This window comes from Diabrotica virgifera, chromosome 10 (genome assembly GCF_917563875.1).
Source record: "Diabrotica virgifera virgifera chromosome 10, PGI_DIABVI_V3a".
NCBI lineage: Eukaryota > Metazoa > Arthropoda > Insecta > Coleoptera > Chrysomelidae > Diabrotica > Diabrotica virgifera.
In genome coordinates, this window is record NC_065452.1 from 98582019 (window position 1) to 98601994 (window position 19976).

Below are 19976 nucleotides of genomic sequence, written 5' to 3' on the forward strand. Positions count from 1 at the left end.
TTAATTATTCATAGTCAAATTTGATTTTTTGATAAAAAATTAAGTAATCGTGTGGGGAAAAAAATAAATATGCCATTTTTATTACCTATTTGTCTAATTTGTAAAATTCATACTAGAGTTTTCAAAAAGCGTATACAGGGTGAAATTTTTTCTAAGACTAAAACGAACTAATTGTTTAAATCCGGGTCTGATTTTTTTCTAGTTTGTATAAATCAGTTGATTGGGTGGTAACATAAATTAAATATTTGTTAAAAAAAATTAATTTTTGTAATAAAAGTTATTTTTTTTAAATCTATGGTTCACTTTACCAAACTTTAAGGCTTACAATACCGAGCCAAAATCTCAATACCGGTATTTGGTATTTAAAATTTCAAATACCGGGATCCCGGTATTAAAATCGGTATTATGAATAAAATATATACACGTTATATTTATACTATCCTCAGTTGTTATATCGACTTGTTATTAAATAATATATGAAACCTATTAAATTTTGTTTTGAAATGAGTAGATGTTGTTTTTAACATTACATAGAGAGTAGGAGTAGATAGATACAAAAAATGTGCAAATAGAAAAACTATATATTACATTTTATTCTAGGATACATTTTGCATATAATAGGATAGTACTCTTACTTATGAAATTTGCTGTAAATGAATTTAACTTTAAAATATATTAATAAAAAGATTAACTTACTGTGACAAATATTTTATATGGATTACTCTGTATTTAGACCGGTATATATTTTCAATTACTATTAATAATTCAGAAAATAAGTGATCCTAATTTATATACACTATACCTACACTACAGTACACAAAAAAATGAAAAATAGATCTGAAAATGTAAAAACGATTCTGATTTTTATAAAATAAAGTAGTCTAATTTTAAATATTTAAGAATTTTTATATAGCTCATTTTATGTATTTGTATAGACGAGATTTAATAATTTGGTTTTAGAAGCTGATATAACCCTTCCCCTTAAATTAACGACATTCACGCTTTTATAAAGCGCTATACTTGACTTGCATGTGTAATAAACGTGTTTGATAATTGTTTTTTACAATGATATTGATGGTTTATCTTCAAAAATAATTTCTTGTAATAGAAAAAATATCTTAGAAGAAAGTTTATTGTGCATCAATTCACTTTTTATAAATTAAGCTAATACCGAAATACCGGTATTTTTATTATAAATACCGGTATCGAATACCGGACAAAAATCTTATCGGATCCCGGTATTCGGGATCCCGGAATTCCGGTATTGTAAGCCCTACCAAACTTTTAATTCATAGTCAAATTTGATTTTTTTATAAAAAATTAAGTAGTCGTGTGGGGAAAAAATAAATATGTCATTTTAATTGCTTATTTGTCTTATTTATAAAATTCATATTATAGTTTTCAAAAAGCGTATACAGGGTGAAATTTTTTCTAAGACCCAAACGAACTAATTTTTTTGAAGCCGGACCTGATTTTTTTCTAGTTTGAATAAATCAGTTGATTAGACGGTAATAGTGTAACGATTGACCAAAATAAGAGACACATCGATCTGACTGTTCAAAAATTATGACGAATAGAAATTTCTGTCAAAATGCGAAACTCGCCCTGTATATTATTAAACAATGAGAGCAGACACTTTTTAATGGTCATTTGTTATTCCCCATAGGAGCCTCTATACGAGGTAGGAGTATGTACAGTTCCTCATGAGTCACCCTGTATGTCAGGTCTTGTCTCCGCCGTATATGTCAATATAGGTCTAATTGCTGTTTTATAGATTCTTGCTTTTGTGTCTTGTCTTTCATGGTGTTTGTTCTTTCACATGGTCTCATTAAGAGATCCCGCCGCTTAACTTGCTTTTAAGGTTTGTTGTCGTACTTCCTCTTCAACATCTCCGTAACTGGTTATATCTATTCGCAGATATCTAAACCTTGCTTCCTGCTTTATTATTTTCCCATCAATTTCGATTTTACATCGTAGTGGGTGTTTAAATGTTGTCATACATTTGGTTTTTTCTGTATTATCATATTGTATTTCTTGGCTATGAAGATGTGTGTCAATTTCTGGAGATCGTCTTCTGCCTGGGCGATTAATGCCCATTAAATAAATCCGATAGTGTAAAATTCCTATGTTATCTTGATAGACGACTTACTTGAAGAAACCACATTTTCAAAAAACGAAAACAACTCGGATTAAAATTTTCACAACTTTAATGGGGTCCATAATGACAGAGGTCTTCGTCATTTCTGAAGTACGGGCTCCTATTATGGCTAGCATCATCAGGAGCTCCAAACCTGAGCTATTCTAGCCATTCTGAATGTCTAATTATTATTTGTTAGTCTTGTCAACTATATATTTTTCTAAATTAGATTTTAAATCGTATTGATGATGTTCTATTTATTTTCAAAATCGGTTTTTATATTGTTCCGTTTTTCTTCTTATTTGTCTATTCTCCCAGTAATTCAACTTACTACTAACTGAAAATTTTTGTTACTTTGACATAAACTATTTATGATTTCTACCTCTACATTTCTACGCTCATCTTCTTCTTGTCTGTGCTTCTCCTTCACTTCCCTACGCTTCTTCTTTTCCTCTTTCTCTTCTTGACTACGCTTCTCTTCTCCTGCTCTTATTTTTACTGAGGTACAGGGTGTTTTATTTAAAAATTTACAAACTTTTTGTACCCGTACTAGTAAATTATCTTGAATAAACGTTTCTGAGTTACAGCACTTTGAAGTTACAAAATGAAAATTGATTTTCTTCAATATATCAAAAAGTATTAGAGATTCTTTATTAAAAATGGACATTTTTGGCATTCTTATGACATCTTAAAAAATATATCATTGAAATTTGTACACCCTATAAAAGTTTTATGGGGGTTTTGTTCTTTAACCTCCCCAAACCTTTGTGTGCGGTCCAATTATTATTTTGGTACCATTAGTTAAACACAATGTTTTTAGAACTTTTTCCTCTTAGTATTTTTTCGATAAGCCAGTTTTTATCGAGATGCGGGTTCTTTTTGAATATTACATAAAAATAATATGGGGGTTTTGTTCCCTTAAACCCCCCAAATGTTTGTGTACGTTCCAATTAAATTATTATTAAAAATAAAATTCAGTTGCAATGTGAAGTCAAAACAATTTTATTCTTCAATTAGAATACGGAGCGCAGTTCAGTCCTCTGAATCGCGATTTTCGACTCTAATTGGAGTCTCATCGGAGAGAACGTAGGCTTGTTCTCCATATTCTAACCGATCCGTACCGAGAGCTTTTCCCGCCCATTGCAACTGAAGTGAAAATATTAGGTGACTAGCGTCATCTGGCAATTAAAAGATGAAGTTTTCAATCCTAATAGCATTATTAATAATATTTAAAAATATTAAAAATATTACTAAAAGATTTTTAAATTGAAAACTTATTGGTCCATTTCCTTGGTAACACCTCCAAGGCTTCTAAAATTTGCAAGCCATATGGATGCTGAAGCAAAGAAGACAAGAGGGAATTCAAAAATCTACAATTCACGACCCCGTCTGTTCAGCTGGTAAATTACAATAGAAAATGGACCTATTTACTCAAAGGAGTAAAGGCTAATATAAAAATAAAATAAAAATTTCATTTTTGATTCAGTTGCAATGCTCCGTATTCTAATTGAAAAATAAGATTGTTTTGCCTTCGCATTGCAACTGAATTAAAAATGAAATTTTTATTTTATTTTTATATTAGTCTTTACTCCTTTGAGTAACTAGCTCCATTTTCTGTTGGAATTTACCAGCTGAACAGACGTGGTCGTGAATTGTAAGTTTTTGAATTCCCTCTTGTCTTCTTCGCTTCAGCATCCATATGGCTTACAAATTTTAGAAGCCTTGGAGGTGTTACCAAGGAAATGGACAAATAAGTTTTCAATTTAAAAATCTTTTAGTAATATTTTTAATATTTTTAAATATTATTGATAATGCTATTAGAATTGAAAACTTCATCTTTTAATTGCCAGATGACGCTAGTCACCTAATATTTTCACTTCAGTTGCAATGGGTGGGAAAAGCTCTCGGTACGGATCGGTTAGAATATGGAGAACAAGCATACGTTCTCTCCGATGAGACTCCAATTAGAGTCGAAAATCGCGATTCAGAGGACTGGACTGCGCTTCGTATTCTAATTGAAAAATAAGATTGTTTTGCCTTCGCATTGCAACTGAATTAAAAATGAAAAATTTTTATTTTATTTTTATATTAGTCTTTACTCCTTTGAGTAACTAGGTCTATTTTCTGTTGGAATTTACCAGCTGAACAGACGGGGTCGTGAATTGTAAGTTTTTGAATTCCCTCTTGTCTTCTTTGCTTCAGCATCCATATGGCTTGCAAATTTTAGAAGCTTGGAGGTGTTACCAAGGAAATGGACCAATAAATTTTCAATTTAAAAATCTTTTAGTACCTAATATTTTTAATATTTTTAAATATTATTAATAATGCTATTAGGATTGAAAACTTCATCTGTTTTCATCTTTTAAATTATTATTGTTTACCATTAGTTAAGGCTACGTATTTAACACGCTATTATACGGTGTAGAGGCCTGGACTCTCAAACAGAACACCATAAAAATATTGAAAGTTTCGAGATGTGGTGCTACTGTCGAATGCTGAAGAATGGGTTAAAAGAATCACAAACCTTGAAGTAATACGAAGAATAGGAAAAGACTCAGACATTTTGTTACGATAAAACGAAGAAAACTCAAATATTTGAGTCACCTGATGAGAGGTCATAAATACGCATTACGAGATGCGGCTTCTGTTTTACTATGTTTCAAAATATGTATACGTATACCTAAAAGATGTAAATTATAAATAAATTTCCATACTGTTACCAAGTCTCTATAATCTTACTTAACCATTTAGAGATATGTGGTGGATTTGACAAATATTCAAAATATCGTATTTTCGATACATAGAAAAAAATGATTTTCACTTTGTATCTTTTTTTATGTGCACATTTTGTACTAAGGTAAGTTAGTTTGTAAATGCTGGGAGTTTGATCGTTAGCTTCATCAGATGTTCATAGATTTTAAACAGGCATTTGATAGAGTATGCAGGGCTAGAATGTCGACAGCGATGCAGAAACTTGACTTTCCAAAAAAACTAGTCAGGTTGATACGGATGTATGTATATGGAACGCTGACGATGTAAGGTGAGAGTTGGACAACAATACTGGGAGACATTCGAAATAAACAATGGACTAAAACAGGGAGATGCACTTTCACCACAACTCTTCGACTTAGCTCTGGAACACATAATCCGAAGTGCAAGGATCGAAAAACCGACTACAGTATTTCATCGAGAAGGACCAAACTTACTACGAGCATTTGCGGACGATATCGATTGAATAGGAAACACCCGATTAAGGATGAAGGAGACTTTCGTGAGGTTCGAGAGGTAAGTGCATAATATGGGGCTCCAAATCAACGAAAACAAGACGAACTATATGTATATGAGCCGCAATAACCAAAGCATAGACAGAATCGGTCAGAACATCACCATCGATGACTTTGACTTTGAGCGCGTTAGAGAATTGGAACAACAATAAGTGAAGACAATAACGGATTACAAGAAATAAATAGGATACAGGCCGGCAACAGATGTCTTATTGCCCTCCAAAACCTTATAAAATCGAAACAACTAACAAGACTTACGAATATACAAGTGTACAAAACAATCATACGACTCGTTGTGATGTATGGCAGAGAAACGTGGACGATAAAAAAGGCAAACAAAGAGAGGCTACGTGTTTGGAAAAGAAAAATTCTAAGGAAGATATTTGGGCCTGTACTGTATGAAGCATCAGGTCAATAGAGCATAAGAACTAACAAAGAGCTCGAAGAACTTTACCCAGACGCCAACATCATAAAAGAAATAAAGACCAGAAGACTCCAATGGGCGGGACACCTCAGAAGACATTCTGACCAAAGAACAGTAAGACTGGTGTGGGAGGAAGTCCCAACTGGAAGAAGTCCACGCGAACGTCCTCGACTCCGGTGGCGAGATAATACAACAGGAGACAGAGCCTATTTTACTTCAAATCAGGCCCGAGACCCTACAAAATTTTCGGGCCCCTAAATACACTAAGCATCAAAATGGGGATATCAAAATCGTCCAGAGGATGGATAACTCAAGACTCCCTAAAATAATTATGCAATGGGTACCACCAAACCGCAGAAAGAGAGGAAGACCCAAGAAATCTTGGAGAGAGGGAGTAACGAAGGCGATGAGCGCAAGAGATCTTAGAGAGGGCCAATGGGATGATAGAGTGTCATGGAAATTAGGCATCGGACAACGTCGCAAGACGTTTTAAAACCGATTGATAGATAGATCAAAATGGGACATTTTTGATGTTTTGTATTTCCTAAACCTGTTGTCAGATTTTAGTGATTTTTTTAATATGTTATAGCTTTGTTCTTCAAGATTATCGATGTAATAATATTGTTGCTAAACAGACAAGTGTCATTGTATACCGGGTGTAACAGTGAGAGTGTGTTTTTTTCTCAAAGTTTGGAACACCTTCCAATTAAGAATGTTATATTCACCATTGGCGTGTATACGGGTAATATGACCGAGTAATACGACCCGTAAGCACGCCAATGGTAAATATAAAATTCTTAATTAGGTACATTTCAAAAAATGCGCAATAACTACCTCTTAAAACCTACTAAATTTCATTTGCATATCTCAACCGGTTTTAGAGCAATAAATAGAGAGTTATCAAGTAACTCTATGAGAATACGGTAACGTTATAATTAACATGTAAAGTATACAGTAAAATAACGTTACCGTATTCTCCTAGAGTTACTTGATAACTCTCTAATAAGTCGTCAGTTTGTAAGAAAAAATTCAACATCACGTATCTTGGAAACGATGCATTTGCGGACATATGTTTATAAAGCAAACGGTCATTATTTTTTATGCAGAATTACCCCTTAAAGTTTGTCGCACTTATTTAGAAACACCCTGTATTGATGAAGAACGTTGCTAGTTGTTAAAGTACCTAACTTTTTTATTATCCAACCTAAGCGAATGATTCGAAAAGTAGAATGTTAAGAGAGCCTAAGGCTACAGTTGAGTTTTAATTTCAATATTTTATATACGCTAGAATAATCCACAGGGTGTTCCAAACTTTGAGGAAAAAACACACTATCATTGTTACTACCCGGTCTACAATGACACTTATTTGTTTATATTGTTATTAGCAATATTATTACATCGATATTCTTGAAGAATGAAGCTATAACATATTACAAAAATCACTAAAATCGGACAACAGGTTTAGGAAATACGAGGCATCAAGTATGTACCATTTTTAAGATGGTGCGTTAATTTTGATGTTTAGTTAGGGTTACCATACGTCAGGATTTCGTCCGGACAGTCCGGATTTGAAAGACATGTCCGGATTGGCGTCCGGATATGAGAAATGTTTTTCTTTACTAAAAAAATGGAGAACACTTGGGCCAACGGTGGGAAATTTCATTCTGTGCAGCACCTAGTTAAGTTGGTTGCATTGGTTGTCAACAGCGCATGAGCACGAGCAGACAATAGTCGTAATGTAATATTATTTTATAGGTCTAAAGTCTAAAGTATGTTAAAACTACTAAACAATTTAGTGTGTGATTTAATAACAATAATAACTTTTTTAAATGAATTAATTATTTAATCGAAATATATAGTTGCTCCACAAATTTAAATTTAAATACTAACAATAAATAAAATTTATATCTAAACAATTAAACATTGTTTAAATACAGTGTGTCGCATTTAAGATGAAGAAAGCTCTATATTTCGGCTATCAAAATAAATACAGATTTGAAGTCATACAGGTTGAAGGATTACATTTTTTAAGATACTCAACTGAAATTTAAATTTTAATCGCGGTTTAAGTACTACTAACCCACAAAGAGGTTAAATTTTCTATATTTTGCTTCGCGTTAGAGATATCGGAAAAAGTTATTTGAAAAAGTACTTCCAAATTTTATTCTAAATTCACACTTTTAGTTTTTTCAGTATTTGTAGTCAGGACCCTAAAATTCGTCTGTCCCGAGATGCATCTCGGGCCAACCAATTTTGAGTTTTAGGATCTTGACTAAAAATATTGACAAAACTAAAAGTGCAAATTTTGTCATAAAATTTGATATGTGCTGCCAGAATAATATTTGGAGCGTCTTTTTCAAACAACCTTTTCCGATATCTCTAACGCGAAACAAAATATCAAAAATTTACCGTTTGTGGAGTCGCAGTAGAATGCGTTTAAAATTTAAATTTCAGCTGATTATCTTAAAAATGTCAACCTGTATGACGGTGCAAAATTTCAAATCTGTATTTATTTTGATAGCCAAAATGTCTTCATCTTAAATGCGACACACTGTATATATGTCATTTTCTTTTGTAAATAATTTGGATGTTGAACCATAAAAGGATAGACCGTTCTTGGACAAAAATTTAATGGTTGCTGTTATTCGTTGAAGAACGTTTTTCCAATGTTTCTTTTCTTTTAAATAACTTTTTTACATTAATGTTACAATTTGTCCTGCTGTAGTACTTCTCTTGACTACGTACCAATTAATTGATGAAATATGTTCAAGAGATCGCTCATGTTGAATAACTGTCATATTGATATTTTTCCAGAAAAACAATAATTTTCGTGGAAATAAGTTTACAAACGTAACAATAAACACGGCTATATTTAGAACTATACATAGGTACACTAACCACTCGCGAAGAATTTTTCCCCATTAGCTTTCATTTTACAAAAAATTGCACTTTGCAAAAATGTCTGGTTTTATTATTATCCAGTTGTGTAACACATTCAGTCGTTTTATCAATATATTGATTCGGTTGATAAGATATTGTTGAAATTCCAGATTTAAATATTTTGGCCAATCCCCTATATCGCTAGAAAGAGTTATTCACATTGTCGTTTTTTATAAGAGATGACGGAGATGTAATTATGCCAGGTAAAATCGCTTCACGAAGGCGTGAAGCACTATTGTCACAGGTGAAGAATTTTGAAAATTTATTTTGTTATTGCAATAAAAAAAATTTTGGTGATCTTTCCGGGCCCCATTAAAATGCGGGCCCGAGGAATGTGCCTCACGGGCCTAGTGGTAAAATAGGCCCTGACAGGAGACCTAAACACTATGGGTGTGGAGAATTGGATGGAGGTTGCTCAAAACAGATAACAGTGGAGGTCACGGGCGCCCATATAAAAATTTTCAGGGGGCGGGCAGACGTGAAGATGTTGCACATTATATTTTGTACACTTTGGATAGCCATATATAGTTTACAGCACTCGAAAAGCTAGGGGGGCCACGGCCCCCCTGCCCATGGGTATGGGCGCCTATGGTGGAGGTATGTTGTCGAGTCGGCTAGACCCATAGATATAATAACACAATAGATTAGGCCAGGTCCGAAAAATACCGTAACGCTATAACGGTTTAATTTTCCGCGTGTAAAATCTAACTCAATTTCGTCAAATAGCTTGTTTATGCAGGCCCTGTATCTACATGTGTATTTGAATGCCATATTCCCCTAAACCGTCTGTTTTCACACTCAACGCGGGTATCTAGGACTGGAGAAAATCATTCACACTTAATCCCCTGAAACAGTCATAACTCATTTGGGATTAGAGTTCTGAGACACTGCTACGATGCTAATAAGGGCCTTTTTTGTGTGTCTTTGACGACCGTTAACAATCTCGCGTCCTACAATCCATCAGCCCTATTTAAGCAAAAAATCAGTGAATTCTTGGCATTGTGTGTATAGTTTTTGAGCAGTTAAGTGGCTCATTAGTTTTTTGGTGACGTCCGAAGTCAAAACGCTTCGACGCTTCAGTTAAAGTTCTTTGTGTTCGTGCTAAATCTCACGTAATATTACACGTGAGTCCAAGGGATATATCACAATCTTGACCATTTTTCGACAACTGCAACCCCCAGCTGGCTGGTATATCGGCTGTCTGTTCATCTTTAAAGTCGCCGCAAGACGACTATTACCCATCCAAAGGTCAGTACTATTTTGTCGCGTGTCATCTAAACAAACAAATGTGGCACTTTGAGTTGTTTGATCTGAAATCGTGCCAATGACCTATTGAGTGTTATGAGGTTCCCTTTACATGATTAAAGAACTTTCTTTATTTTTGCAAATATAGTTTTATTGTGAATTATCAACGGACAATTTTTTATTTAAAACATTTTTTTCGTATATTGATTGTAAATATATAAATAATAGGTTACTGTAGAGAAAAACGAAACATGAAAAGCTTTTTATCGGTTTCATCGTGGACAATGGTCTAATTAACTTAATTTAATTAACTTAATCCAGACATTATCTTTATTTTTTTTAGTAATTTTTCTTTAAATTTTGCGTTTGATGTTCTCAATTAGATAGATTAGAGACCACGGTCCCATTAATAGGATATTACACATCTAATGCATGCTATTTTTGTAAATACCGTTTGTATACATTATACATATTAAAATTATCTAGTGTCATAAATAAAGTTTTTTAAGATTCACTATTTTTTTGAAGTCCAGTATAAATTTCTTATTTTTATGTGTATATTTTTTGTGTCTTTTTTTACAGGTATGTTATTTTTATATTTATGTATTTCCTTTATAAATTTAGTGGTAAAAATTTAAACGGCGCCCAACTTCTAGTCTTATGTATTCCGTATCGTTTGTCTTGTCTTAGCCTCATCTCAATCTCCTAGTTACCCTATTATTTAAGATCTGAATTCAAACCCCCCCATTTTTACGCTCCCGACTCTGAGCAACGAGGTCCTTGGGTTATCCTGGTGTTCGGTCCAGCACGTCATCACATGAAGTGATTTCTTTGTCCGTTACAACGCGGAGCAGTTCGGGTCGGTGGTCTATCTATCTCTCTCTACCGGCGATAAACTATCTCTCTATAGCATATGATGGCTGCCGCCTCTGTGTCACTGTCGTTCCATTACTCCCACCTCTTGGTAGATACGCTCACACTCGGACGACAGACAAAGATAGCTAGACCACTGTATTTGATATTGGCGTTACACCCCGATGCATTGCGTGGCATATCCCTAGCCAAATCTATTGTTGACATATCTCTGGCTAGAACTCACGAAGGGTTGTAACGGCACGGAGTAAGTAAGTAAGTAAGTTAGGTCCCATCGAACACTTTTTTACCAGAATATGTGATTCAAATTATGACCTGCCTTTTTGTTACACCCTGTATATAGATTGTAGCAGATGGATTTCTACTACAATATTTTATAAAAAATATCCATTAATTTTAATCCTATCCCAAGAAAAATATCAATTTTTCTAATTTATTTTGTCAGTTTAAATATCTTTAAAATTTCCTAAGCCGCTCCTGTTCGAAATATTTCAGAATATTTTCGCAACAAAGTAAAATCATAGGAAAGTTCCTATTTATTTGAGTAGCATTTACCAACTACGTAGATAGTTATTGTGAAATCATTCATTATTCGAGAATGAATCCTCTAAAAGGTTTGGTGTTTTTCCTTTAAGTTTTGAGCGATAAAAATCCCATGTTATTATTGGTCTGCATTTTGAAAGATCCTTGAGTTGTAGTTGACGATTGGTCAATAGTTTTGGCCGAACGATCGAGAAGAAATGCATCGTTTGGACGCGAGAGAGACGTGACGATGTAAAGTTAGTTCTAAAAGTACATCAGCTCTGTAAGCATCTTTTTGTTAGAACTCAAAAAGTCGCACTTTGCCGGCCAAAATGGTTTTCTTCTTATAGTAAAAGAACTAATGAATTTCTAACATGTCAAGGAATATAATGACAATAGTTTCACGGCATTTTAATGGATATATTATTGTGAAACAGTTCTATTGTTATGCAGTTTGATTTGCCGGTAAAAGAAGTGCGTGGTTTCCTGGTTCCTGTCCTTTATGTAGCTGTTGCTATTTTTATGATGTTTTGATTTGTTCATGTTCCAGTAAGAAATGCCCAGATGATATTATTTGGTATCGATTTTATCCAGTTTTGTAATGATTTGAATATCTTCCCCTCCCAGCCCCGTCTGAATGGAAAATTTTGAAGTTCCAAGTGTTGTGACATGGATTTTTGTTTTAACAAGGTATGATAATGTTTATTTTAAATAATTCACAAGTGGATATTATTGGTAAAGGTTTTACATAATTAAAAATGTTTGTTTTCAACATGGAAAATATATTATGTAAAGTAAATATTAGATGGCAGTGACATTTGACAGCCATGTCAAATTTTTGTTTTGGTACACTGCTAAAAATAAGGTTAAAAATTGTAAAATCATGTATTTTGTTATTATTATTCATTTCTGGTTTGAGAATGTGTCTATTCTCAATAAAAATAAAAAGGTATTAAGGTTTAAATAAACATTATAAAATGTACACATCTTTATTTCTGTAACCTCTTTATTTAAGAAAATTATTAACAGATATCTAATACAAGTGAATAAGTTTTAGAACAGAAGAAAATATAATGGCATAGAAGCCAAATGATGATAATTTGTAGCCCACTATAACCCCAATGAGGAATCTACGATGAATGTCCCCCAGTTGCTTTCCAGTAAGTACTCGATATGAGAATTTGAGGATTTTTCAAACGGCGTCCCAATTTGTTTAAATAGTAGGAAAGTCCTCAAGTCTGTGTAAGTATCCTTTGCTTATTTGGTTATGTAGTTTAGTCTTCTTTAAACCCTCCTACCCCTCCCAACGAATCTACGACCTGCCACCGCACAAAAAATGAGCTGCCGTTCGCATGAAGGTTTGCGTGTCTGTTCCTTCTGCTAGCCCCATTTCGACTCCCCAGTATCTCTATAGATAGTCTTTCCTTGATCCCATTAGAGCAGACAGGTAAAACGCTTCAACTGGCGCCCAACGTGGGGCCGATTCATTTTTCTGCCTCCTTCAGTATCCAGTTGTTGTCTTGTCCAGTCACACGCTTCAAATAGCGCCCTGTACGTGGGGCTCGATCCATTTTTAGCCCCCCTGATCCCATTAGCATGTGCCCACTACCATATCCCTTTAGCCTCCTTTCGGTCTCATTTGTACTACAACTGTTAGGCAGTGCCCGTCTTGGGTAGCCGATCTCAGTTTGTGGTGCAGGTGTTTCCGATAACATGGAAGCTCGACTCGTGTCATGTTTTGTATGCCCACTGTTACAAGTCTAGCTTGTAGACATGTTCAACTAGTAGTTAGCCTATCTACTAGTCCCCAATGTCTTTAGCCACCCCCCACTTAGTGTTACATTTGTAACGTACACCCTGAAGTTTGACCTGAGTAAATATCGCCCCAGTCTTCCCCAGTAGTTTAGCCCAGATTCCTCTTGTCTTGCCCCCAGAAACTGTTTCATGTCTTCTAGTGCCCCCGAAACTGTTTCAGTCTGTTAGTCCCCATGAAAGAGCCCATTTTTGTAGTTTTTGTTGCAAAAGTTAATAATTTTTCCAAAGAGGTGTAAGTAAGTACACATTTTGTTGTGATGTTGATTTGGTCGTGCTGTTGATTGTATGGGCATGTACCATTTCATACATCATAGTGTATTTAACTTGTAACCCCATATGTATACTGGTATTGTATGTATCGTAGAACAGAATTGTATGTTATTTTAGCGTACTAACTGTATTGTATTGATATTGTACCCATGATGAAAGCATTGATTTGAATTTTTTTGAAAATATTGATGAAATATATAGACAAACAGTTGAATAAAAAAGTAACGTAAAATTTTTTTGAAAATTTTGATTAAAAGTAACGTTAAATATTTTGAATATTGAATCCAATTATGAAGTATAACAGTATGTTGTATTTTTTGCATGTATTCCTATAGATCAACAGTTTTTTTACAGAATGATCGTTTTTTGTGATTTATTGATTTGGTCATTTGATTAGATGTGTGATGTTGTTGGTATGGTCCGTGTATGAGCTTAGCCCCGTATAGTCTGTGTGAGAGTAGTCCCTTGTTTTTCCAGCGAAGCCTATCTCTGTTGGTGTATGTCATGCCACAGGTTAGTTGGAGAAGTCATCCCATTGAGAAGTCATCCCCTTGAGAAGTGGCCCCGTGAAGAAGTGAAGAGGGAAACCGTGGAGAGGCCCCCCACTTCTGTGTTTTTTTCAAGCAGCCAGGAGAAAAGCTGTCACTTTTAGATTTGAAGATAGCGTTCTCTGTCGACACTGTTTGAGAATAACTGTCTTGAAGTGTAGAAGTTAGCCCCTGAAAAAGCCCCCCCCTTGTCTGTGTTGCCCCTTGTTTTTTTTTTGACTAATCTATCTTTGTAGGTGTCAAAAGGATGCCAGAGGTTAGTTAAAAAGAGCCCGTGAAGTAGTAGTTGAAGTCTCCCCCCCAGTGAAGTAGTTGAAGTCCCCCCGTGAATGAAGTATGTCTTTTTGTATCTGACATGTCACAAGTGTAATACTCGTGATGAAGGAAGTGTTGTTCAGCTATCTGTGAACACTTTCATTAGTAGTCGGAGCAAGAAATGTCTTATCCCGTGTGAGCTCATATAGGAACCAAATTTCAATATTGTTTGTGTTTGTAAGCCCCTGAGTATATCTAGAAGTCAAAAAGTATGTTGTTGTCTGTTTGTTTGTCTATCCCTTTTTTGTCTGGAAATTCTAGAGTCTGTTATCCCGTAATGTCTGTTAGCCCATGTCCCTGATGGAGTTTGATTTTTTTTGGCGAATAGTTCGTTGACCTCTCTTGTGTTTGTTCATTGAAAGTAGGCCAAGAGCAGAAGCTGTGACAAGGCTGGTGAGCTTAGGATCTGGCCGCGTTGAGTACAGGTGAAGCTTGCTTTCGGTGGATAAATGGAAGTGGTCGTTCGTCGGAATTGTCATTCTTTCCAATGTCCCTTTGGTCTTTCCCTTGTGTGTTTGCTTTCATCCCTGTTTTGAAAAAGTAGTCTAACCCCAGTTTGGAAGAGTGAAGTCTACTCATGTTTTGGAAAAATAAAGTCTACCCATTGTTTTGGAAAAGTAAGATCTACTCATGTTTTGGAAAAGTAAGATCATATCCCCGGTTTTGAAAAATAAAGAATATCCCAGTTTGTGATTTGAAAATGAGAAAGTTGTCTTGTGAACTTTCATGAAAGGCTTTTATGTCCTAGGTAGGACTGTTGATTGAAAACGTAATGATGTAGTATTTCCTATGTCATGTGTTACGTTTATTTTTTTTTGGTCTTGATTAAATAGTATGATATCCCGTTTGAATCCAGTATACTAGTTTTTTTTGGTCTTTAATGTTGTCACACGCGTCCACCCCCCTTTGTTGGTTTTGTTTGAATGAGTTGTTGAGATAAGTTATTTGTGACATTTTATCTCAACGAGGTATTTAGACTGGATTGTCTAAATCCTCCTTTTGCCGAACCGTTGCCGATAAAAATTCCGTGAAACTCGCTAGGTGTTTAGAGTTTAAGCAGATGCCTATCTGCTGAGCCAAGAGCTCAGAAAGATTTTTTAGTTTTTGAAAACCAATCCTAGTTAGGCAACGAGGTGATGAGGCTGTGTCTGCCCTGCTATATGGTATATATTATATGGTATATATAGTATATATGTCACTTGTGTTACTGCAGTGGATGTCAGTGAGGTCCACACAGGGCACAAGATTATTTCTTTCCCAAGGCACAGAAACTCTTGTCACCTACAGTTCTTTGTAGAGTCAAGAAACATTTAAGTCTACTCGACTTTAAAGAGTCTGGCGATTGATGGCACGCTAGCCCACTCCCTAACAATGATGTTTTTGTTTTTGTTTAATCCCCATTAGCCATTATTTAAATATTTTTGTATTGTTGTCCTGTCACACCCAAGAAGTCAATGTTTATTTTTGTAGTTATCGAAAACTGAATTGGTAATCCAGTTTCCTCTCTTCCGAGGAGGCTATTGTAGCAGATGGATTTCTACTACAATATTTTATAAAAAATATCCATTAATTTTAATCCTATCCCAAGAAAAATATCAATTTTTCTAATTTATTTTGTCAGTTTAAATATCTTTAAAATTTCCTAAGCCGCTCCTGTTCGAAATATTTCAGAATATTTTCGCAACAAAGTAAAATCATAGGAAAGTTCCTATTTATTTGAGTAGCATTTACCAACTACGTAGATAGTTATTGTGAAATCATTCATTATTCGAGAATGAATCCTCTAAAAGGTTTGGTGTTTTTCCTTTAAGTTTTGAGCGATAAAAATCCCATGTTATTATTGGTCTGCATTTTGAAAGATCCTTGAGTTGTAGTTGACGATTGGTCAATAGTTTTGGCCGAACGATCGAGAAGAAATGCATCGTTTGGACGCGAGAGAGACGTGACGATGTAAAGTTAGTTCTAAAAGTACATCAGCTCTGTAAGCATCTTTTTGTTAGAACTCAAAAAGTCGCACTTTGCCGGCCAAAATGGTTTTCTTCTTATAGTAAAAGAACTAATGAATTTCTAACATGTCAAGGAATATAATGACAATAGTTTCACGGCATTTTAATGGATATATTATTGTGAAACAGTTCTATTGTTATGCAGTTTGATTTGCCGGTAAAAGAAGTGCGTGGTTTCCTGGTTCCTGTCCTTTATGTAGCTGTTGCTATTTTTATGATGTTTTGATTTGTTCATGTTCCAGTAAGAAATGCCCAGATGATATTATTTGGTATCGATTTTATCCAGTTTTGTAATGATTTGAATATCTTCCCCTCCCAGCCCCGTCTGAATGGAAAATTTTGAAGTTCCAAGTGTTGTGACATGGATTTTTGTTTTAACAAGGTATGATAATGTTTATTTTAAATAATTCACAAGTGGATATTATTGGTAAAGGTTTTACATAATTAAAAATGTTTGTTTTCAACATGGAAAATATATTATGTAAAGTAAATATTAGATGGCAGTGACATTTGACAGCCATGTCAAATTTTTGTTTTGGTACACTGCTAAAAATAAGGTTAAAAATTGTAAAATCATGTATTTTGTTATTATTATTCATTTCTGGTTTGAGAATGTGTCTATTCTCAATAAAAATAAAAAGGTATTAAGGTTTAAATAAACATTATAAAATGTACACATCTTTATTTCTGTAACCTCTTTATTTAAGAAAATTATTAACAGATATCTAATACAAGTGAATAAGTTTTAGAACAGAAGAAAATATAATGGCATAGAAGCCAAATGATGATAATTTGTAGCCCACTATAACCCCAATGAGGAATCTACGATGAATGTCCCCCAGTTGCTTTCCAGTAAGTACTCGATATGAGAATTTGAGGATTTTTCAAACGGCGTCCCAATTTGTTTAAATAGTAGGAAAGTCCTCAAGTCTGTGTAAGTATCCTTTGCTTATTTGGTTATGTAGTTTAGTCTTCTTTAAACCCTCCTACCCCTCCCAACGAATCTACGACCTGCCACCGCACAAAAAATGAGCTGCCGTTCGCATGAAGGTTTGCGTGTCTGTTCCTTCTGCTAGCCCCATTTCGACTCCCCAGTATCTCTATAGATAGTCTTTCCTTGATCCCATTAGAGCAGACAGGTAAAACGCTTCAAGATGACAGATCTTTAATAATTTTTCTTTCACATTACAGACACGGATTTAACCTGACAGCTATTCTGACGTCAAGCGTTCCCTTTTTTGGCAGAACCGACGCCCCGCCGTGTCAAAAAACGCGGACGAAAAATTAAATGTAGTTACTCGCTAGAAGCTAAATTTAATAGAGCTAGATATACTTAATAACTTATTTGTAATGTTCCATACTATTATGTCACTGTTATCCATCATTATAAATTTTAAAATGTATCTCATAAACAAATAAACTCTTATGAGAATCTAAATTTATTTCAATTAAAAACCCGTTATACTGGAAGTCGACTAATAGTCCACTGAAATATTCGCAACTGCTCAAAATTTGCAGAGACGACGAAAATTTTTGTAAAATGTTTTCGACCCTCAGGAACCCGAAACTGAAATTAATTTTACGAGAAAATGCTGAGAAATCCGAAAAAATCGGAAAATAGAGATTTTCCGCAATTATCTCGAAAACTACAATAGCTAGGAAAAGTAATTTCGGTTTCCTGAGGATCGAAAATTTTTTTGCAAAAGGTTTTCGTCTTCTCTGATAATTTGGAGTAGTTGAGAATATTTCAGTGGGATCCACTGAAAATTTGGTCATTTTTGATGTCTCGAATTTCCTAAACCTGTTGTCCGATTTAAGTGATATTTTTACCGTGTTATAGCCTTATTCATTAACAATATCGCTGTAATAATATTGTTGCTAGACAGGTAAACTGTCATTGTATACCGGGTGTACGCATTAAACTGTGTTTTTTTCTCAAAGTTCGCATCACCCTGTGGACTATTCTAGCATTTATAAAATACTGAAATGAAAAACCAACTATAGCCTCAGGTTTTCTTAACATTATGTTTTTAGATTCATTCGCTTGTGTTGGATAATAAAAGTTAGGTACTTTAACAACTGGCCATGTTCTTCATCAGTACAGGGTGTTTCGAAATAACTGCGGCAAACTTTAAGGAGTAATTTTACACATGAATCAAATTTGGTGGGTTTTAAGACGTAGTTATTGCACATTTTTTGACATAAAATTAAGAATTTAATATACACTATTAGCGCGCAAACGGGTATTATGTATGTCAAAAAATGTGCAATAACAACGTCTTAAAACCCACCAAATTTTATTTGCATATCTTAACCGGTTTTAAAGCAATAAATAAATCGTCAGTTTGTAAAAAAAATTGAACATCCCGTATCTCGGAAACGAAGTGTTTGCGGACATGATTATAAAGCAAACTGTCATTATTTTCTCATGTAAAATTACCCCTAAAATTTGTTGCACTTATTTGTTGTTAAAGTACCTAACTTTTTTATTATCCAACATAAGCGAATGAATCTAAAAACATAATGTTAAGAAAACCTGAGGCTATAGTTGGTTTTTAATTTCAGTATTTTATAGATGCTATAATAGTCCACAGAGTGATGTGAACTTTGAGAAAAAAACACAGTTTGACTCGTACACCCGGTATACAATGACAGTTTTCCGGTCTAGCAACAATATTATTACAACGATATTGTTAATGAATAAGGCTATAGCATGGTAAGAAAATCACTTAAATCGGACAACAGGTTTAGGAAATTCGAGACATCAAAATGACCAAATTTTCAGTGGATCGATTTATTTTTCACCCGAGTGTAGTTTGTTCATGTTTGAGGCCGCTCCCGTATGAGAAATTTTCTGATTCGGTTTCTTTGCGGATACCTGATTAAAAGTATTCCCTTTAAACAAATCATAAGAACGCAGGGCAAAATGATTGGATAGAAATTGTTTAAACAATTTTTTGCCCAAAAATTTCTCCCGACACCCTTTAGATTTGTTTAAAGGGGGCATTTTTGAAAAGTAATCCGTAAAAAAATTGAATTAGAACATTTTTCGTACGGGAGCGGCCTCAACATGGGCTATTAGAATATGTTGTATTCAAAATCAGTGGCGTAACGTGGGGGTTTTGGGGGTTGTAACCCCCAATTGGGATGTACTTTGAGCTCTATACGCTTAACACCATTACTGTTCCATACCCCTAGAGACCCTCCAGTAGTTGTAACCCCCCCCCCCCTAAAATCATCCTGGTTACACCGCTATTCAAAATTATGTTTAATTTCACTTTCAAATTCTCGCTTATCTACTCACTGTATCTGCTAAAAGTAAAATATGCTGGATCTTATTATGTTTAATAACACGAATATTTTGACAAGAACCATATTATACCGTTTACTGAAACGTCAGTTTTTATTAATAAGATATAGATCAACTGGATCAACTTTTTGAGCGGTAGCTTGTCTTCTGAGCCTAATTTTGACACAGATCCCCAGATAGGTGAAGGATCTTCAATTTTATAATTGGACACGTGAGGTTCTTTGTATCAATTTACCGCTTTCAAGAATTTTTAGCTTAGAAGAAGAGAGATAAACTTTTTAATTCCC

General features: G+C 34.4%; 1 protein-coding gene across 4 annotated transcripts in view; it reads left to right on the top strand.

The window, feature by feature from the left end:
- LOC126878684 (uncharacterized) overlaps positions 1–17817 on the top strand; it is a 122132-nt gene extending 104315 nt beyond the window's left edge. For all 4 annotated transcript variants that reach the window (XM_050641541.1, XM_050641544.1, XM_050641543.1 and 1 more), the window contains one exon: positions 17571–17817. In XM_050641541.1, the coding sequence (XP_050497498.1) occupies positions 17571–17582 (12 nt within the window). In that variant the 3' untranslated portion in view covers positions 17583–17817. The remainder of the gene's footprint in view (positions 1–17570) is intronic.
- Positions 17818–19976: the final 2159 nt, after the last annotated feature.